Source organism: Diabrotica virgifera, chromosome 4, assembly GCF_917563875.1.
Source record: "Diabrotica virgifera virgifera chromosome 4, PGI_DIABVI_V3a".
Lineage (NCBI taxonomy): Eukaryota > Metazoa > Arthropoda > Insecta > Coleoptera > Chrysomelidae > Diabrotica > Diabrotica virgifera.
The window spans coordinates 101475666-101498477 of NC_065446.1; the positions used below are offsets into that span (position 1 = coordinate 101475666).

Consider the following 22812-nt stretch of genomic DNA (forward strand, 5'->3'; position numbering starts at 1 on the left):
TTGTTCTGTTTGAGAGTCCAGGCCTCTACACCGTATAGTAGCGTGTTAAGTACGTAGCCTCTTAGCATTCTTAATCGTAGAGGGATGCTTATATCTCTGTTGCAGAAGAATTTTCTCATCTTTATGAAGATGGCCCTGGCAATTTCGATACGTCTTTTTATTTCATTGTTTTGGTCTCCAGTTTCGTTTATTAAAATTCCCAAGTATTTGTAACTTGATACTTTTTCAATTTGAATGCTGTTTATACTAATATGTGCTGGTTGTGTCATGATTTTACTGAAGACCATATACTTGGTTTTTTTGATATTAATGTTTATGCCATAATTGTTGCAGGAAATATCTATGTTTGTAAGTAATCGTTGTAATTCTTCTACTGTTCTTGCAACTAGTACAGTGTCGTCAGCGTATCGAATATTATTTACAACCTCTCCGTTGATTACGATTCCTTCATTTGCTTGCAAAAGGGCTTCCTGGCAGATGCTTTCACTATATACATTAAATAGCAGTGGCGACAAAATGCATCCCTGTCGTACTTCTCTACGTATTTCTATTGCTTTTGATATCTCATTTACTATTTTGATGTCAGCTTTCTGATTCCAATATAAGTTGAGAATTATTCGCAGATCTTTATTATCTATGTCTTTTATTTCAAGAATGTCTCTTAGCCTATTGTGGAGTACTCTGTCAAACGCTTTTTCAAAATCGATAAAACATGCATGTACTTCTTGATTAATGTCTAGGCATCTTTGTGTAAGAACATTCAAACCGAAGAGAGCTTCTCGAGTACCTAGTCCTTTTCTGAACCCCATCTGTGTATAACTAATATCTGACTCCAACTTTTGATAAACTCGGTTGTGGATGATTTTTAGAAATATCTTTAGTAGATGGCTCATTAAAGATATTGTTCGATGTTCTGAACATTCTTTGCATTGGATTTCTTTGGCAGTGTAACGAATGTAGACAACAGCCATTCTTGAGGTATAATACCAGTATTGTATACTGTGTTAAATAAGTGCAATATTATACCTATTGATTCATCATTCAAGAGCTTTAGTAATTCAGTAGGAACCTCATCGGGTCCATTTGCCTTTCCAGTTTTGATTTCTAAGTGCCATTTCTACTTCACATTTTAGGATTTCAGGTCCCGTTTCACCATTTACCTGGACAATGTTATTTCTCTTGTCCTCAAACAATTCTCTTATATGTATTCACTCCATCTATTATTTTTTCTGTTAAGTCTATAATAATATTTCCGTCTTTGTGCTTAAGCAGACGTATTTGATGTCTTCTTTGGGTTCCTGTAATTTCTTTTACTTTTTGATGTATATTGAATGTGTCATACTTTCTTTCATAGTTTTCAATTTCTACACATTTTTCTTTAATACATGATTCTTTGGCCTTCTTTATTATTTGCTTTATGTTCTTATCAACCTCTCTGTATTTCTTGCATTATTCTTCAATTTGAGTCTTTCATCCATTAGTTCTAGTATGTCTGGTATCATCCACACCTTATATTTCTTTGTATATTTGGTTAGGTGTTTCTTTCCCGTAGTTCTTATTACAGTGTTTATATATTTCAGTTTTTCATCTATATTGTCTGTTCTGCAGATTTGGTTTTCTGCTACACTGAGCCTGGTGTTGCTTTCTTCTCGCACTGTTTTTCGTCGGTGTTCACTTTTAAGCTGGCTTAAGTCTAACGCTGGGATGATGGTTTTTCTCATTTTCTTTGGTCTAGCTTCTAACACAGATACTACTGGATTATGATCCGAACCGATATCAGTTCCAGGGTAAGTTTTAGTAGATTTCACGGCATTACGGTATCTTTTTGTCACCATTATGTAATCTATTTGGTTTCTGATTACTTTTTCTTGTGTGTGTGTTGAGGTGACGTCCACGTATATAGTCGCCTTGGGGGTAATTTAAATAATGTATTAGTTATTATTAAATCTTCGCTTTGACAAAACTGAACTAAATGATCACCCCTTTCATTTATATTACCTAAGCCGTATTCCCCGACATTTTCTCCAACTTTACCCTGACCTACCTTGGCGTTCAGATAGCCCATTACTATGTTAATGTGTTGTCTCTTTGTTGTTCTCATCACCTCTTCTAAGTTATTATAGAATTGTTCGATTTCCTCTTCTTCTTTGTCTGCTGTAGGAGCGTACACTTGTATGATGTTTGTTATGTTCTTCTTATCTTTCAATTGTATTAACATCACGCGCTCTGAGAATGGAGTAAAATTTGCTACAGCATCTTTCCATTTTTTTGAGATGATGGCTCCAACTCCGTATTGATGGGTTGTGGTGTCACTGCCGGCATAATAAAACATACCATGATTAGTTGTGGGACATTTGCCATTTTCTGGCCATTGTGTATCGCTTAGGCCTAATATGTCTATAACCAAACGATTCATTTCCAACACGGCGTTATCTAATTTTCCCGAAGAGAATAAGCTCCTTACATTCCACGTAGAAATTTTTATGGTTGTCTTTTTCTTATTACAAGGGTTTCGCAGGTTTACGACCGAGCAAGCCTTGTACTTATCTATTTGTCTTTCTCTGCCGGATCTTGGTATCCGATATCCATGATCAGTACTTCTCCTTTGCATGTCCACCATGATGATTGCTACTAGGGGTACTCTATGAGTCCTTAATGCAGTGGTTCTTCGTTGCCTTCTGCATCCTTATGCCGTTGACCATTATGTAGGGTTCATTCGCCTTCGAGACCGATTTCTCAGTCTCTGGACAAAAGAGTGCCCTAATACTTACTAGCTCATCCACCCGAAGCTTTTGGCTAGTACGTGGGAATTGCTTATACCGGCAATTGCTCGGTGGTTACCCTCACTTAGTTTAGCCTACAAACCCAATGCAGTTGTCCAGGGTGTGGCAATTGGAGCCATAAGTGACAGTTGGATGTCTTATGAGGACCAGTTATTTCGAACTATCTCCCGTATATTACGCTCGATGTGGCCGTTCTCATAAAAGGTACTACCTCTATAAAACACCCCAACACCCCGAAAGACAGACCCCCAAACAATAACTGGACCTGAAAGATTTTCAGGTCCTGTTATATTCTCGATCTTATTTGTAGATCCGGATTTAGACTACTAGCCATTCAACATCATTGTTAGGTACTTGAACATGTTGGCCTGTTCTAAAGTATGTCTGTCTTCAGTGCAAGGTTGAGGTACATTTTGATTTCTCTGATTGACAGATCTTTTTATAATAAATTAAAAACAAACCTAGTTGGTACTATCGACAAGTTGTAATAGACTCAACTCGGAATGCATAACCAACACTTCACCTTGACTCATGAATCGCATTTGTAATTTCAGTTTTCAGAATCTCTGGTCCTTCGTTGTCCTTTTCCAATGTTCTTGGTTCTTCTAATATCCCGTTAAAAAGTATTTTGATGTATTTTTCCCATTCTTTCAGTTTGTCTTCAGTGAATTCAAATTTTTCATCCGTTTTCAGTGTGGTATGTAAGGTTGTTCTCTTAATAGTCGATGTGAACTCTGTTCGGACTTTAGAGACAGCTTCCCTGAACAGTTCATTTGATGTAAGTCTTTACCATTCTGCCAAGTTACACAGCCAGGATATTCTACGTCTCTCTAGAATTTCCTATGGATGGGTGGTGGATATATTCTCAAAATTATATTTAGCGCTTACAGATTTCGATTCTCAATCTTCCTGATGTGTTTTCTGGTTCTTCTTCTTCTTCTTCTTAACTCAGGCGAGACTCGTTAGTCTCTGGCACTTGGTCATAAGACCTTTGTACCAAACCCTGTTCTTCTCCTTAAACTTTAATAAGTCCTGTGGCCTCAACGAAGGCCAACAGTTTTCTTATTGGTAGTTTTAAGATCTCTTCTGGTTCAAACCTCATTTGACCAGTGAAGTTCTGCCTTACATCATCTAGCACACTGCAATAGCATAGTATGTGTATGGCAGTTTCTTCTTCCATTTCGCACTTTCTGCACCATGGTTCATTCACCTTACCTAGTTTGTATAGGTGATTTCTTAAACGACAATGTCCAGTCACCATTTCAGTGACCGTTTTGATCTCTCGTTTATTGAGGTTCATCAAACTGTTCGAGAGTTTTTTATCAATATTCTTGATTATTTTTTTAGTCTGGATTTGCCCTTGAGTGGTTCTCCATTTATTTTGATGATTCTTTATCAGCCATTTCTGAACCTCGTTTTTCATAGCATCTTTAGTGATGCCACAGAAAGGTTCTGGGCCTTCAAAAGTTTTTCTCGAGCCTTGTTTCGCTAACATATCTGCTCGTTCGTTCCCATGCACCCCTTCATGACCCGGCACCCATATTAAAGACACTTTGTTGTCTTTTGCCAGGTTATTGAGGAGAGCTTTGCAGTTTCTCACCAGTTTTGATTTGGTGAGAGGGTTCTTTACAGCCAGAATAGCCGATTGGCTATCTGTGTAAATGTTGATTCTCTTAGCTTTAGGGTCCTCATCAATTATTTCATCAATGCAGGCCACCAAAGCAAAAACTTCAGCCTGGAACACCGTTGTATGTTGACCTAGGCTGTAAGATTTATTATAGTTACATGTTTGCCCAAAGACTCCTGATCCAGTACCATGGGCAGTTTTAGATCCATCAGTGAACCATATTAAGTCTCCATTAATGTTTGGGACTTTTTGTTCTCTAGATGGTATAATTGTGTTAATCTTCTCAGTGAAGATTAGTTCTGGTGTCATCATATCTAAGTTCATCATAAAGATGTATTCCTCAAGTATAGTCCCAGTAATGTTTGTGTGGCTATTCAATACATAATTTGGCCTCCAAGTATTGTTTGCTTTGAGCCTCAGGATGGTCATAAAGGCTACCGCCGAAATATACAATTCCAGCGGAGGGAGACCTGTGATAGCCTCTAATGAAGCCGTTCCTGTACTATTCAAGGCTCCTGTTATATTTAGAAGCGCTTGTCTTTGTAGGGTGGTGAGAGTGGTCACACAAGATTGCAAAGCCGTCTTTCTCCACCAGAGTACTGACCCATAAGTAACTGTCGGTCGTATCACTGATGTGTACAACCAACATATCACCTTTGGTTTCAATCCCCAGGTTTTACCTACAACTCGTCTGCAGTTCCAGAACAGTCGCTTAGCCCTATTGGTTATATTGGTAATATGAGTATTCCAATTGAGTTTCGAATCCAGGGTTACCCCTAGATACTTAACCTCATTGGTTCTTTCCAGTACCTCTCCAAATAATTTCAGCTCACTCAGTCCAGTAAGCTTCCTCTTATTTGTAAAGGCTACCAGTTTAGTTTTAGAAGGGTTCACGGAGAGGTTCTCTTTCAGACACCAGTTCTCTATGTAGTGAAGGGCATATCGCATCTGATACGCAACAGTGCTGGGAAATTTTCCCCTAGTTATTATCACGATATCATCTGCGAAACCCTGGACCCAGATTCCTTGGGCGCTTAGCCCATGAATCAGATCATCGACAACTATGTTCCATAATGACGGTGACAATACACCGCCTTGAGGGCATCCCTTAGTTGCCCTCAGATTTATGGTATCTTCATGCGTATCTGTGGATATTATTCTGCTCTGAAGCATCTGAATAATCCACTTGCATGTTGTGTTGTTGATTTTCTTCCTCACCAGTGCGCTTTGTATAGACTCGATTGAGGTATTATCAAATGCACCTTCTATATCTAAAAATGCAGCAAGGGCGACTTCTTTCTGATGCAGACTCCTTTCGAGTTCCGACACTAGATTGTGCAGGGCGGCTTCACCTGATTTCCCTGCCTGATACGCCCATTGCCGTTGGTGCAGTGGATTTTCATTTAAATTGTTTTTCTTGATGTGTTCGTTCAAGATTTTTTCCATGGTTTTTAACATGAATGAGGTCAGACTTATAGGCCTGTAGGATTTTGCTAAGGTGTAATCTGTTTTTCCTGGTTTGGGAATAAACGCCACCCTTGCCCTTCTCCAAGCTTTGGGAATGTATCCCAGAGCATGGCTAGCTCTAAATATTGTGATCAGGGGACCCATGATTATTTCCAGACCCTCCTGGAGAAGCTTAGGAAATATACCATCCGGTCCCGCAGTTTTATAAGGTTCAAAAGTTTCAATAGCCCATCTGACCTTGTGAGAACCAAAGATCTCGTCAGAGGTCAGCCAGTCCCTTTTGGTTGGGCTATTGTTTGCTTGATGATTGTTATTAGCAGTCAATTGCGTCGACCCTGGAAAGTGAACACTTAAAAGATGCTCTACAGCCTCCTTCTCTGTGTCCGTATACTTCCCATTGGGCAATTTCATTGACTTGGGTTTGTTAATGTTATCTCTTTTGAGGATTCTGTTAACCCTGGCGCTTTCAGGTACACTTTCAATGTTTTCACAGAATTCTCTCCAGGATCTTTCCTTAGCGGATTGGATTTTCTTATTATAGGTTTTCAGTTTAGCCTTATATGCTTCCCAATCACCTGATTTCTTCGCCCTATTGAAGAGCCGTCTTGTTTCTCTTTTGAGATCAGACAGCTCCTTATTCCACCAAGTTACTTGCCTGGGAGGGCGACTTTCTTTTAACGGGCAGTTTTCCTCATATGAGACGACTATTGCATGCTGCAACCAGTCTACTGCCATCTCAACCTCAACATTGTTTTTTGGCCTTTTAGGATAATTCCGTACCCTTGTTCCAAGATCCCTCTTAAAGGATTCCCAATCGGTCACCTTAGGGTCTCTATAGAACCTTGGTTCCGGTTTGACTGAGTTTATCTCAAAGCATATGTATGCATGATCCGATAAGGATAACGCATCCGACACATGCCAGTCAGATATTATGTTCCCAATCCCCATAGAGCATAGGCTTAGGTCGATTAGTGATTCTGCTCTTGATGTCCTGAAAGTGGGCTTATTACCCCTGTTCAGAAGATCAAGTTCAGTAGTGCAAAGGTACTCAAAAAGTAACTTACCTCTATTGTTTGTATCTCTGCTTCCCCAAATGATGTGGTGGGCGTTGGAGTCGACTCCAATGATAAGTTCTGTATGCTTATCATTGGTGTATTCTAGAAGGTTCTCTATGTTAGTCCCTGGAAGTTGTTCTTTACTGTCAATAGGAAGGTAAAGAGACGCAACAATCAACTCTGTAACCAACCCATTGCAATTCAGTTTAATTCTGGCAGCTGTCATGTCTCCCGTACAGAGCTCCATAACTGGTACCAGGTTAAGGTCAGATCTACAAAATATACAAGTTCTGATTTTATTGTCAGGTACTCCCAAAATTAGTTCCCATCCCTTAACATTTAATCCCCGTATCTTACCTTCATTTATCCACGGTTCTTGAATAAGCACCATATCAATGTTTTTCTCAGCTACTTCCTGGCACAAAAGTGCCGAAGCTGTTTTTTTGTGCTGCAAATTGATCTGTATGATCTTAATGTTGCAGTTTATTCATTTTTAGGGTCTCTAACAGGCCCTCTTGTAATTTCTTCCACCTGCATAGATTCCCCTTCGGCCTCCTGCAGTTCGGAAGTAATCGTTGCAGGTTTTGGTTCCCCAATGTTCCCAGCCTGTCTTGCTTTACCCTCTTCCAACGGTATAATACTTGCTCGCTGTAGAAGGTAATAAGGCTTCCATTGAAGCCTTTCGAGCTGTGCCTCTGACTCCTTATCAATTCGGAGATTCACATGCAGTCCTCCGTCAGTTGCTGGTTTGGAACTCAGAATTGCCCAACGACTGGTCCTTAGTTCAGGATTTTGTTTTTCAATTCGTGCCAGTGGCACTTTCAGATCCTCATTTTTAGTCTCTGGAAGGTACATCAGTACACGCTTCGATTTTGGGAGTTCCTCAGCCTTAACGACCTTCCACTCCGTATTTTCTTCCAAGAAATCCTTTGTGATCTTAAAGGACTCCTCGTCAGCACATATCAACCCATAGTATCCATCCATGAGCCGATTACCTTCGTAACGAGGTGCGCAAGGAACCTCATCGATAAGTTTAATTAGGGCCTCTTTTATTGCCCCAACGTCTTTTTCCGTTACAGATATGTCTGGGTATTCTTTGGGAATTATTGCCGTCTTTATTCCCGTAAGAGCTGCTTTGTAGTTGCTGCTGAGCTTTTTGAAAGAGGCAGCAGCAGTTCTGCTCTTTTTTATTAATTTCTCCTCAGGAGTGCTTCTATCAGACACAGCCCGCTTGACAGCTTGTGTGATTTCGGCATTTCCAGGAGTTTTATTTTGAGGTCTAGGAGGTAATTTGACCTTAGAAGTGTCAATTCCCTGTTCTCTCATTTTCCGAAGCTTTCTTCTCTGTGCCCCAGATATTTTTGGCCGAGAAACCTCATCCTCAGCATCTTTTAAATGAGTCCGCATTGCGTCCTCAGTATTTTTATTACCCGATGTGATGGGATTATTTTCTTCCAGATTCTGCCGAACAGTCTCAGTGGAAGTTTGATTGTTTGTTGGGTTCTCCTGCGAGACCCCTAGGGTTAAATCTTTTAAATTTTTGCATGGTTCCATATTGATCCCACGAGTATGGGAGAAATAAACTGTCCATACCAGCAGCGCTCCCTCTGCCGGTACAAGGCCTTAAATGAAAGGGGGTGTGGCCTGGTTCCCCCAGTCGACCGTTTGAGACAGTTCAATTTAGACACACAACTGCCATGCAGGCCTGGGCACGGTACAATTACACCTTTACCTTGTGTGTTGGGGGTGTAGGTTTAGTGGGAAAAAGGATGAAGGAGGGATAGCATTTTCTGGTTGTACTCGGAGTGTAGGATAGATACAGCTGGTAGATAATATCGGGTCGGTTGACTATATATTGGCGATGTGAACAGTGCCGTAGAATGGAGATGTGGCAGTGAAGACCAGAGGGTCTTCTACTTAAATTTACGCCAGGGGAGTGGTACAACCAGACATGGGTGGGTTAACTTAGGGCGGGCTACTTCTTGGTCGCTGAAGCAGTTCATACATTCCTAGTCTCTCGAGTACCTAGGAAAGATTCCCAGATACTCCAGAGAGCTAAGTCGTGACAGGAACCGGTCTGGCGAGGTTGTTTCACATCCTTTCATACTTACCATGCATTAGGCCTTGCCCGTTTATAGGGGATGCCTTCTTTCATCGGAGAGCTCCTTATTAGGGAGATCCCATGCATTCGTACACACATACTTGATCCACTTCCTGCGCCAGACTACTGCCCTATCTGAACAGTCAGCTTAAGCCGCCGAACCAACGTCAAGGTCGTGAAGCCCCTATCGGGGGTGTTTTCTGGTTATTTCATTCTAATATTATTTGAAAATCGTGCCAAACGCGGACGTAATTCGTAGGATCAGAAAGAAATAACGTCTGGTTTCGCTTAGCGGCATTTAACATTGTAAATAAACAATTGGATTATGTTTATTCTCTTTTAAAGATGTAAAGCTCGATTCTAAATGTTAAATAAAAACGAAATTGTTATGATGTATGGAATGAACAAAAAATGCTACATGGCTATACATCTTGTCAGGCCGCTTTATCCATTAGGAAATATAGGCAGATGTTTGCCCTACCCTAGGGCGGCAAATTATGAGAGGGCGGCAAAAGCAAAAATGGTACATGTTTGAAGGGTGGCTACTAGAGAAATTGTCTAAGGCGTCAATTGACCTAAATGCGGCACTGCATCTGCATCTTGTTACAATTTTGATAACACTATTCTAATTATATTTTTTTCTGAATAGTTTGTGGAAAGAAAGTTACTACGGATACAACAGTACTTACTTGGCGTGGCACTGATGTTAAAGGATATGAATATCCATGGGTGATTGCGATGTTTAAGAAATTAGCAGGAAAATACGAGAATGTCTGTGGCGGAACGTTGGTCAGCCGTAGAGTTGTTATATCCGGTAAGTAAAGATATTTTTTGTGTGAATTTGATGGCCTTGGCAGAGCCAAGTAGCCAGAAAGATATTCTTTTAAGAAATTTAGTGCAAGATAACATCTTCTTTAGTAAGTCTAGTGATTAACTTATAAAACAACTTTAAGTTAACAACAGCAATACACAATACTTAACCTTACTACCCAAGCATAAAAACTTTTTTTAGGAAACTTTCGTGTTGTAAGTAAAATGTTCTTAGCTATAAAATTTAAGTTATCTACAGTGTGCGACATTTGTTTGAGGAAGTCAAATTACTCATTTGTTGCAAAACACACGAAAAAGCTTATTTAGTTAAAAGTTGGAACACACTATTAACTACACATTTTCAAATATATAGGGCACCTCATTTTGGCAGGGTGGAACAAACTCTTTTTTTAATAGAACACTCTGTATATTCTTACAAGTTTTTACAATTAACGGAACACTTGTGAATAATCTCAGCTATGCAGACGATAAAATACTCCTTGAGCATAGCAAATTTTGGTTGATCGCGCTACGCTCTAGTGCGAGGTATGGAATGACACTGAACACAAAAAAAAACCAAAAGTCGTGATTGTCAGTAGGAAGAAGATTGAACACGAAACAATGTAATCTACGTTAAAGAAAAAGCTTTAGAGAAAGTACCCAGATACAAAAATACTTGGGATGTGAGTTCAACTAACAATGGGACCGCAGCCTTGAAATAAAACGACGGATTCAGATGGCCAGAAGCACTTTTGGTCAGATGAAAACATTATTTTACAATGGAAAACGTAATAGAAATTACTTATGCCTGGTTGCACCAACAGATCTTAAGCTCCAGCTCAGCTAAGCTCTACTTATAGATAGGGTCTCCTTGAGTATCACTTACGTTGCACCATAATTTTAGATTCTTACCTTATTATCAATTATATCTATTATTATATTATGGTATTCTTATTGTCATATATTATAATTATATTATATTAATTATTATGATATTCTCGACTTAAGCTTAAGATCTGTTGGTGCAACCGGGCATTACTGACTGATCCTAAATGTGTTTCGGATGACATCTCAAAACACCTAAGCAGCAAAGATTGCTGGTGTTAAAATATTAATAAGACGCCCATTAGTTAAGACACTCTTCTCTGTTTTATAAGAAAGACTTAGGCCGTCCGCACATGGGTCGATCGAAGACACGTCTCGAAGTTCGCGCGTCTTGCTCGTCTTGTACGAACCACGCGGCACAAGCGGTTGTTCTCCGCACACTAGTCGATTCAGTTTGCTCACATCTTCCAACCAGGAAGAACCCATTTGTTATATATTAACCAAAACGACTATTTCGATATGTAAGAAGCACGGTATTGTTATATTTTTAGTATAATTTGAATACAATGAGGACATGTTTCGACTTCCCCAACGAATTTTATATTAAACACCTAGAAACAGAAGTTCAATGTTTTGAGAATTTTATATTAGAAACAATATATTTCCACAAAGCTGGTAAATAGTACTACAATCAAAGAACATAACATGCACCGATCTTTAAATAAAACTAAAATTTCATTCAGCTCAAAAAACAACAAAAAACGAAGGAAACAAATAAAATAAACTACCTATATGACTGGAAACGTGCATCTCACTTGAACTTTCTCCTGCGCTACGGATCGCAAGCGACGAGACTCGTACAAGACGAGGAGATTTGCAATCCTAAACGCTCCGTGTACGGAGAAATGCCACAACGAAGGAACTTGACTGGCGGGGAGAGACTTACGCGACTGGAATCGAGTCGAGTAGTTCGAGCGTCGCCCCATGTGCGGACGGCCTTACAAATTTAGCAGTTCTTCAATTTGTTGGTTGATTCTTCATTTAACAGATATGTTGAAATACATATATCTCAGATATATTGAAAATCCTAGTATTGAAAATGTTAAGTAACAAAAAAGCTTTACTTAAGGGAAAAGGCGCAAAATGTCGCCTGTTAAAATTTTCAAAATGTTTTAAATGCAAAAAAGACTAAGTTTTCACTCTAATGGCATATAAAACAACATAATGCTATTCCACATCCCACCAGAATAAAAACAATGGGAACCTTCTCTGGTTACACCTCCGAGGCTTCTACAATTTGCAAGCCATACGGATGCTGAGACTAAGGCAGATGAGGGAATTCTACAATTTACAATTCACGTCCCATCTGCTTAGCGCGGTAAAGTTCCAACGAGAATGGTTCCCTTCGTACTTCAATCAGAGTAAATGTAAATCAAAAATGAATAACCATTTTCAATTTCGTTGCAAAACGAAAATACAGCCGAACCATATTCCGGTCCAATCAGAGAGTGCAGCAAGCACCTCTACCGGTTTCGAAACTTATTAGTCTCTCATCAGGAGGTACTCAGTCTCTCATCAGGAGGCATCATTTTTATTTTAAATGTATTCATTTTTTTCGAATCCTGGGAAATCTAATATGAACTTTCAAAACTTCCGCAAAGGTTCTTACTAATAAGAACCTTCAAAAAAGTGTCTACGCAAAACCAAAAAATTGAAAAATGATTATATGACAGACGAAGTAACTAAACTTGAAAAACAAAAGAAGAATACATAAAGTTAAAAATACGTCACTATATCAGCAAACACAAAGTGAAATACGGAGACAAATTCCCATAGCAAAAGAAAATTGGCTAAAAGAAAAATGTGGTGAAATAAAAACGCTACAACATAAATATGATAACTTTAATGTACACAGGAAAATAGTAGAATTAACTAGAAAACCAGAATAAAAGCAAAATATACTGCGAGGCTTAAGTTAGGGATATACAAAATTTATGCTCATTTTCATAGTTGATTTTTTCGTAAAAGGAGTAAGGGGATGAGTACGTATTTTCGGCTGCAATGCTATTCAAATGGGGATTCATTTTTTCGAATCATGAGAAAACTAATAAGTATTTTTGAAAAATTTAAACGCAGAATAAAAGGTTACGTTATTACCGAGGGCCGAAAGTCCCTGAAAAATTCTATGATGTTTAGTTTAATAAGTTACAGGGGTGAAAATAAAACAGAAAATTTAGTGTGATTTTTAATTGAAAATATGAGTGTAATCTTTCATTCTGCGTTTAAATTTTTCAAAAATACTTATTAGTTTTCTCAGGATTCGAAAAAAAATGAATAGATTTAAAATACATTGAAAATTTGGAATGACTACATTTTGCGCCTTTCCCCTTAAAGTTAAAGAATTTATAGCTTAGTGTCGAATCAGCTTAAGTTTTGGCAGGCATATCCAAGACTTATTGAGTACTTAATGTGGCAATTTGGATATATGTATTAGAAATATAAGACTAATAACAATACAATTACTTTTTAGTTGCGCATTGTGTTACTGATAATTATGGCACTGCTCTTGGTAGAGAAAACTTTCAGGTGGCAGCTGGAAAACTTTACAACGCCTTCGGAGACCCACGAGATGAACATGCTCAATATAGAAAGGTACAACTTTAATTAAACAAACAATAGTATTTGTAATGAATTCTATTATCTTTGCCTTGATCCTTATGCAGAGTCGGCTTCCCTAATTACATTCCTGATCAACTTTCTATCTTGGGTTATATCAATCTTCTTCAAACTTCCATCTTCTATCGAAGGTTGAAAATCATCATGGCAATGCAGACCCTGTTGACTGCCGCTCTAAATAGCTCTGCACTACTGCATTCGAACCATTCCCGTAAGTTCTTAAGCCAGGATGTTCTTCGTCTTCCCACATTTTGCTTTCCACGGATTTTGCCTTGCATAATAAGTTGTAATAATGAGTATTTTTGCCCTCTCATTACATGTCCCAAGTACTCAAGTTTTCGTCTTTTGATAGTTAGTATTATTATATTATTATAGTTATATCAATAGCAATTCTCTTTACTGACATGTTTTGCCTAAGCGTCTCGTTGAGTTCTACTTTGGTCTTCCTCTCCTATTCCTTCAAGGAACCTGAAGATCAGCAATTCTTCGTATTTGTTAATTAAGGTCTCGACGTTGAACATGACTAAACCATCTTAACCAATGCTGTCTCGTTTTGGCATCAATTGGTACTACCCCTAGACTTCCCCTAATATACTCATTCTTAATGTTATCCTTTTTTGTCACGCCACTCATCCATCTATGCATTATAATTTCTGCCACATGCACTCGTTGTTCCTCTTAACTGCCCAACATTCAGTTGCGTAGTACATCATAGCCGGTCTTATGGCTGTTTTATAGAAATTGCCCTTCAGCATCACTGGAATTTTTCTGTCACACATTACACCACTCGCTTTCTTCTACTTCATTCATCCAACCCTAATTCTGCTGTAATCTCCATCTATTTCCCCATTACTCTGTAATACCGATATTTTTGCTGATATTTTGTCTGTACATGTAATCGAGCAAACGGTGTTGGTGATAAAAATTTTTATTTTAGTGCATACTTAAATATAAATTTAAGATTTTAAAGGGGGGGTCGTGTTTGGTGTCAACCGATAGATTTCTCAAAAATATGGAATATGCCTACCTACGTGTATTTTGCAGTTTTTAGATCTGATGTTCATTTCGCGGGATTCGTATTTATAATTGTAAATTTACCCCGACCCCTCTCCGTGGGGGGCGTGTTTGGCATCATTCGATAGATTTTTGAATAATATTGAAGACTTATTTTTTAGGGTTCCATGACATCTCGTAACGCGACAGTTCGTAACCGGACAGTTGGTAACGGACAATTCGTAACAGCGACAGTTCGTAACGTCGACACTTCGTAACGGCGACAGTTCGTAACTAAACAAATTTGTAACGGACAATTCGTAACCTCCAAATTGAATTATTCTGTTTATTGTTGTTAACGTGGAAACTGTAACTGTTATTACAGTTATAAATAAAATTATGTTTATCAATTTAACGAATCAGTATCAGGATAAACATTTTTAAGGCATTTCATATTAATTTCGTGTTTCAGAATATAATAAAAGTGGTAGGTATTAAAACCAAGCATTAAATTATACAAGCCATCCCTCTTATCAACTATAACCGTTGATTGAATGCCCCAAAGCTATCACCAATCACAAGGTATATTATAATAACAGGTAATTATAATCTTTCCTTTAAAAAATGTTTATTTAAAAAAAGTTTGGAATGTCTAAAGTCAGTTGTCAGATTAAAGATTTCAGGAATTAAGTACTTCTTTGTTCCTTTGTCTAGGTATATTTAAATTTAAGGAACAATAAGAGTGATAAAATTTTAAAAATAATGGTAAAAGTTTCTATGTATTTAAATATATTTGTTTGTGTTTAACCCTTAACTACAGACATCCGGTATTTTTTACCGGCGGGCATTCCCAAAATGTGGATTTCGTGGTAACCTCACAACTTACAAGTTCATGTGTCTCTGTACCTCTCGGGCAGTTTGTATAACAATGCTAGTCAAAGCGTGTATTGTGTATTGTCAATATTTTCTTTTCTGGTACACATCAAAAATCTTAACCGGTAAAAATTACCGGATGTCTGTGTTAAGGGAGTATTTTTATATGAGTACTATATTTGTAAATCTGAAAGGTTTACATTATTTTTTTTTGTGTTTTTGGGGAGAAAGTAAAGAAATGGACTGTGGAAGACATCCTCGACCTTCAATGAAGGTTAAATTTGAAGATAAAAATTTTGAGGCCACTTTGCAAAAATGGAATTGCCATTTAATTTTATTACAATTTTACCCCTTGCAGATTTTTTTTCATGGATGTAAAAATTTTCGTGGGTGCTATTTTATATTTCCTTTGTGATTCTATGTTACGTTCATTTGTTAAAAAAATCTTAAATTTTTGTCCATAGCATTTATGGCCGTTTGTTTCAATAGACCAAAAATGTAACCAAAATTCTGCTTTAATAGATTATTCTTCAAAAATCTTGTATTATATTATTAAAATCACTCATTTTACCATTTTTCCCATATCTAGAGACTCCATAAGAACACATAATGCAAAACGTTTTTGTTTTATATTATTAACTTTATATTTTGACTCTATTTTATAATGACCGGTAAAAAATACCGGAAGTCTGTAGTTACGTGATAATATTGGGATGTCTGTAGTTAAGGGTTAAAGACTTTTAAATATTCTGAAACACGAAATATAAAATGTGTTAAACATGTTTTTCCATACTGATTCGTTAAATTGATAAACATAATTTCAATTATAACTACTAGATTCCATCATTAATTTTATCAGAAATTCAAAAATAGCGGTATAGTTTAGAAATAGACAATATGAAATAATTTAATGTAATTAAGAATTTACATGTTTTGTGGCAAATAGATTTTGTCTGATGCCAGGATCTCTCACACACACACAACTGTAATGACAGCTAGTTTCCACGTTAACAAAAATAAACTTAATAATTCAATTTGGACGTTACGAATTGTCCCTTACGAATTTGTATAGTTACGAACTGTCGCCGTTACCAAGTGTCGCCGTTACGAACTGTCGCTGTTACGAATTGTCCGTTACCAACTGTCCGGTTACGAACTGTCGCGTTACGAGGTGTCTGGTTACGATTTTTAGATATTCTATCTGACGTCCATTTCGCGAAATATTCGCTTTTTATGTGAAACTTTGTGACTCACCCCTTTCTTTGCGCCCCTCAACGCTCAAATCGTCAGATTTTTTAAATATACACTGTTTTGCATTTACTTAACTTACCTTATTTTAATCTGACGATTCCGAGTTTATCTTAGGATAGATTTTTTTTCGGACCACCTTTAACGAACTCAGCTGTATTAAGAGCCAATATGGTAGAAGTACATTTACAGGGTACAAGGTTCCTCTACATATCGCCGGTCCGGAAAAAGAATGAAGTAACTGCAAATTTTGTCAATTCCTGTTTATTGCGTAATTAACGTTTAAAATACTGTGTACAGATGATACAAAAGCGACAGAACTGTAATTATGTGCTAAGCCACTACAGGGTAGTTGCGTCGTTATTGAAATACGCGCCATTTTAGGCCTTGTTTCAGATGAATAATGACGTAACTCTAAATAGCGTTGAAAATGGAGGGACTAAATTAAGATAATGAAATTCGGACCAATAGGGATGAAAATAAAAGCCATCGCTGTAAGAATATACGGCATACTAAATATTTAAAAATAGTTTTTTTGTACAGAAAAATTTTAAGATCAAGAATGAAGCAACTGTAGATAGGGTTGCAAATGGGGGGATTAAATTAAGAGAATGAAACTCGAACCAATAGGGATAAAAGCCATCATTGTAAGAATAAACGCCATACCGATGCTCCTGGACGATTACTTCTCATTCAGTGCCGGATTAAGAGTCCTGAGGCCCCTAGGCAACCCAAGCTATGAGACCCCTTAAGAAACCTAGGTTACTCCGTTTTTAATAATTTTTATTTTTGAAAATGTCCTTTCGCCCGTTGCGAAATAACCCAAAATGGCTGTGAATCAGGAATAAATTGTTTTCCCTGTAAGTTTGAAGCTCAAAAATCTCACAAATGACGAAGAACGCACTAGAGAAGAATACAGAGAATTGAGAAAAATCATGAAAAGAAAATGTAGAAGCAAAAAGAGAAAATACAACGAGAACAAACTGAAAGAAATAGAAGATAAATTTCAAAAAAAAGAAATAAGATTGGAAAGTAAAATAAAAGATCTACCAGGAAGCAAAAAAAATGGAAAGAGGATATCAAAAAAACAACCCATATATGAGTGATGATAAAGGGATGTTGCTAAATGAGCCTGAAAAAATAATGGAAAACTGGCAAAACTATTTCACAGAACTGCTAAATAAGAGCGAAGTACAAAAGGAAACAAACCATGAAATTGAAGATGATCAGATAGCAATAGAAATACCCACAGAACAAGAAATAAAGAACGAAATAAAGAGCTTGAAAAATAACAAAAGCCCAGGAATAACAGAAATATCGGCCGAAATGATAAAATCAGGAGGGAAAAGACTACAGAAAGAGATATATGACCTGATAAAAAGAATATGGGAAGTAGAAAAAATGCCAGAAGAGTGGACCATAGCAAGAATATGCCATATATATAAAAAAAGGTGATAGAATGCTATGCGAAAACTACAGAGGCATCGCACTATTAGAAATAGTTTACAAAATCTTGGCACAAAGTATAAGAAAAAGGCTAAGTCATTATTCGGAAAAAATACTGGGGGAATACCAGGCAGGTTTTAGAAACAACAGATCAACGACTGACCAAATATTTGCCTTAAAAGAAATACAGACTACCTGTTACGAACATAAAACAGTACTATATGCTTTGTTCATAGACTTTAAGCAGGCTTACGACACAGTAAATAGACAGCAGATGTCCGAACTGATGAAAGAATTGGGGATACCAAGTAAAATTGTCAGGATGATAAAGATGACGATGGAAAACACAACAAGCGAAATAGCTTGGAAAGGGTATACATCCAAAAAGTTTGAAACCAAGGAAGGATTACGACAAGGAGACCCACTATCAACAATGGCATTCAATCTAACATTGGAAGGAATAATCAGGAAAAGCAGAATAAACATGCAAGAAACGCTTTTAAAAACGGCCACCAATGCATAGCATTTGCAGATGATCTGACGCTATTAGCAACAAGCAAAAAAGAACTACCAAAGTTAATGAAAAACATAATAACAGAAGCCAAAAAATTCTGACTTAAAATAAATGAAGAAAAGACAAAGTATATGATAATGGGAGAGATCCAAAAAGAAAAAGAGAATAACATCATAGTACAAATAGATGGAAAAAAAACATACTCGTTCAAAAGATCCAAAGAAATTATTTACCTGGGAGCCAAAATAGATGAAAATGGTCATGAAGAAGGGGAGATAAAGGCAAGAATAGCTAAAGGAACTAAAAAATATGGAGCATTACGCACATTATTGAAATCCAAATACGTATCAAGAAAAACAAAAATAAGAATTTATAAGACTGTTATCAGACCTACAGTAACATACGCAAGCGAAACATGGGTGCTCAAAAAGTCAGAAACAGACCTGTTAGAAAGATGGGAGAGAAAAATGCAAAGAGCAATATATGGAGGTGTGAAAATAGAAGGTCAGTGGAGAAGAAGAACCAATAAAGAATTGGAAGAACTATATCAAGAGCCAACGATTACGACGACGATCAAAGCTCAGAGAATACGATACTTGGGGCACATAGAGGGAATGCCAAAAATGGTACTTTCACGAAGACCAATACAAAAGAGGAGGAAAGGCAGGCCAAGGAAAAGATGGAAGGACAGTGTATATGAAGACTTGAAGAAAAGTAACATTGAGAGATGGAAGGAACTAGCATTGGACAGAAGGAGATGGAGAGAGGTGGTGAAGGAGTGTATAAAAAGACTGAAGTGTATTTAAATAAAATTTATAAATTATGTAAGTTATATTAACTTATTTACTATATTATTAATGTAATCAGAAATGTAAACATTTTAGCCCTAGGCCTACAAGGCCTGTTGCGCTTAATAAATAAATAAATAAATAAAGTAAGTTTGAAGCTGGGCTATAAAATATTTGAACTGTTCTAGTTCATTTTCAAGTTCATATTCAATATCATCAGGATAGTTTTCATGTAGTTTTGAAGCACACTCCTTTATTTGACTATCACTGAATTTTGGAAAAACACAAAAGACCAAATTAATACTAAGTTCATTGGCCAGTACACTGTCAACCGACCGACGACTCAGCTCAGTAATTAGAGTATAGTAGAGAATATTCAGAGAATTGTAGGTCGCAGGTCCTCTGCTCGTAATAAGCAAAATTATCTTTTTTGAATTTTAAGAACTTCAAAAGTGAATTTAAAAGCTGAACTGCAGTTTGAAGTTCAATGTCTTCTCTCTGCAATGATTTACTGGCAGCGTTGATGCGTTCTAAAATTGTTACCCAAAACTCATTCATTATGAATGTTTCTTTTTTTGATATTTCTTTCAACAAATACTTTAGCCTTATGAACTGTTTCAGCTTTCTGATTAGTGTCTTCAGCAAGAGTATGAAGAGCAGATATGAAAGCGTTTTAACTTTCAGGCAAAGGTCTTATGGCATGTGCTGCTTGTTGTTATAAGAACGAGATCGTGGCGAATGAGATGGCTTAGTGGAGTTTCATCATTTGATCATAACTTCCCAACGGTGGGCAGAGGATGAAAAAAAGTTGTACACAGACTGAACAAACCCAAAATACGATATTCCGTTTGAGGAAAAATACGTCAGCCAATCTCTTTTAATTTTTGTTCCATTGATTTGATTTCGAAAAACCATTTTTTTTTGTTTTTTTTTTTTTTTTTTTTATTAATGGCTTTGACAGAGCCAATTAGCCAATATTGTATAAAAATCTTGTAATGCCTTCAAAATTTCTTTTTGTCGCTGAAACACTTCCATCAAGGTTTTTACATTCTGAAGACCTTTCCCAATCCAAAATGTCCTTACTTCTTTAGTTACTGTATTCCGCAATCCTATGCCGTTTTCCGAATTTAGGACCCAATTTATCTTTAACTTCAATTTTTAACTTAGTTTCGGTTTCTGGTTCTTTAACTTCTTGAACTGGAATAGAACTGTCGTTACATGTTTTTTCATCTTCTTCAGTTAGGGAAGCTATGTTTCCCTCAGTTATTTCTATTCCATCACGTACATTTTCATTGGTTGCAGCTTCACTAGCTATGGATTTCCGTGTGAAACTGAGTTTAAATAAGTTTTGCTTCTGTTTTGGATTTTGATTAAGGATCTGTTCTTTGTCCTGATATTTCTTGTGTTTTTTTCTCACTTTCGAATCTTGTTTTCTTGTTTCCATTTGTAGTACTGGTCCTTCTACCAAAGGGCATTCATTAGCGATGTATTCCCACAGCATATACTTTCTATGTAAACAAAAGTATGCATTGTAATTAGCTTTATACGTCCACCATAACTATTATGGTATTGTGCGATATTTGAATCTTTCAACATTTTTTCGTTTTGGTCCCCGCGAGGCCCCTTTGGGCCGAGGCCCCTAGGCAACTGCCTACTTTGCCTAATGGTGAATCCGGCACTGTTCTCATTTAATCCCTAATTTAGATATTTAAAAATGGTTTTTTGCTCTCCTGAGATATTTGGGTTTTTGCAGTTAGGTCATTCTTATTCCGAACCGGCGATATGATAATCTGGTGCGCTCGAGTAACTGCAAAAATCCCAGCTTAGGCTCCCCGTCCATTAGATAAATAGGAGAGGATATAAAGCACTAAAATTGCTTAAACCTCTAAGTTAATTAAAGTAAGGCCAATCGTTATGAAATCTTTTGCATTCGATTAGGGAGAGCTTTAGGAAAAAAGTTGACCTATTTACACAAAGAATAAAAAAAGAATGTGTGTATACTTTGTATGCAAGTAAGAAGTTATACTTATACTATAATAATGCAAAGATTGAAATTTTGACTAGGGTTAAAAAGCTGTCGGTTATACTCACGTGAAGTTTACATGCTAACCACCAAGATATAATTTTACAAAAATATGTGGGTCAACTTTTAACAGTTTATTTTTGTTTTATTAAATATTAAACTGATTTTAATAGTTATTTACCACTTTCCAAAAATCCAAAATTAAAAAAAAAGACAGCAATTGTCCGCATTTGAACCCGGGACCTCTCGATCCGTAGTCGAATGCCGTACTAATGAGGCTACGAAGGCATTTGTTTTGACGGTTTCTCGGACATTATGACAAACCACGGTAACAAATAGACGAAGTGAAGTATTAAATAAAAATGTTTTAATAATACGTATTACCTTACTCCCGAGGATAAAAAATCCAAAGACACAAAAATTATAATAAATATATTTACTAAAAACACTAATATATTTTTTCTACACCTTTTTTGGACTGATACATGTAACTTAAAAGATTTAGAAACGAATAACATACTGTCTCTGTGCGCATGCGCGCAGAATAAAAAAATTCACTCTCTATCGCGCCTAAAGAAGTATAACTTCAAAAAGAAAATTGCATTGTTGTAGGCGGAAAATGTATTTTCCAAAGTTCATCTCAAAGTGTTCAAATTATAAAAATTCACAACTTGGAAACTAATCATGAGAATGAGTTAAATTTTTACACTCGTGAGGTTTTTGAAGCCGCTGAACACGAATATCGGCTCGGCGAAACTTCCATCAAGTAACGGTCGAATCCATCATTAATTTTTATATTTTTCAGATATCACAGGTCGTAGTGCATCCAGGATATAGAGGAGTCAGTCAGCGATATGTTGCTGACTTGGCTTTACTTATTACACAAGAACTATTCCAACTTGAACCAGTAATTATGCCGGCGTGTTTTGATAATGTCAATTCCATATATTTGAAAAATTATCAAGTGGGAGAGGTAAGTAAGATTGAATTTTATGTTTTACAATGTTAATCAAAATTATTAATCCAATCATTCAAATTCACATTATAACAAGGTATGTATACGTAATTTTTTGCTCGGATAGCTTTGATGAAAATAATTGTGGATCGCTCTTTATATAGTTATATCTAAATACATGGTACATTTTTTAGGTAGCTGGTTGGGGTCTTACCGAAGAAGAAAAGCCCTCAGAACGTCTCAGAGTTATTAAAATACCGTACAAAGAAGGTGCTACATGCTCCAGAGAACTACCCGAAAGTTGGGAGGAACAGTATAACTTTTTGGACAAAATTTGTGCTGGACGAGTGGATCAACAAATTGCTGTATGCCAAGGGGATAGTGGTAGTGGTCTGGTCTTTAAAAATCGAGAAGACAGTAGGTAAAAAAATTATACGACTATCTTGTTTATACTACATGATCTGATAAATAACATCCTTTGAAATGAAAAACATGTTTTTTTTTCAGAACATTATTTTATTTTCGACGACTTCAGCCATTTTTGTCCAATTTCCGTTCTAAAGCGTTCCTTCAACATTTCTACATTATTTTCATAAAAAATCTAACGAAGTCAAATCTGGACATCTTA

General features: G+C 36.8%; 2 protein-coding genes across 5 annotated transcripts in view; both read left to right on the forward strand.

The window, feature by feature from the left end:
• Positions 1-22812, forward strand: part of LOC114338870 (uncharacterized) — a 435637-nt gene that overhangs the window by 160231 nt on the left and 252594 nt on the right. The window lies entirely within an intron of this gene.
• Positions 1-22812, forward strand: part of LOC114338869 (uncharacterized) — a 456134-nt gene that overhangs the window by 62222 nt on the left and 371100 nt on the right. The window contains exons 5-8 of one of the 2 annotated variants that reach the window (XM_028289498.2): positions 9683-9847; positions 13199-13320; positions 22035-22202; positions 22379-22605. The exons of the other annotated variant lie outside the window; for it this stretch is intronic. Coding sequence (XP_028145299.1) covers positions 9683-9847; positions 13199-13320; positions 22035-22202; positions 22379-22605 — 682 coding nt within the window. The remainder of the gene's footprint in view (positions 1-9682; positions 9848-13198; positions 13321-22034; positions 22203-22378; positions 22606-22812) is intronic. 2 annotated transcript variants of the gene reach the window in all.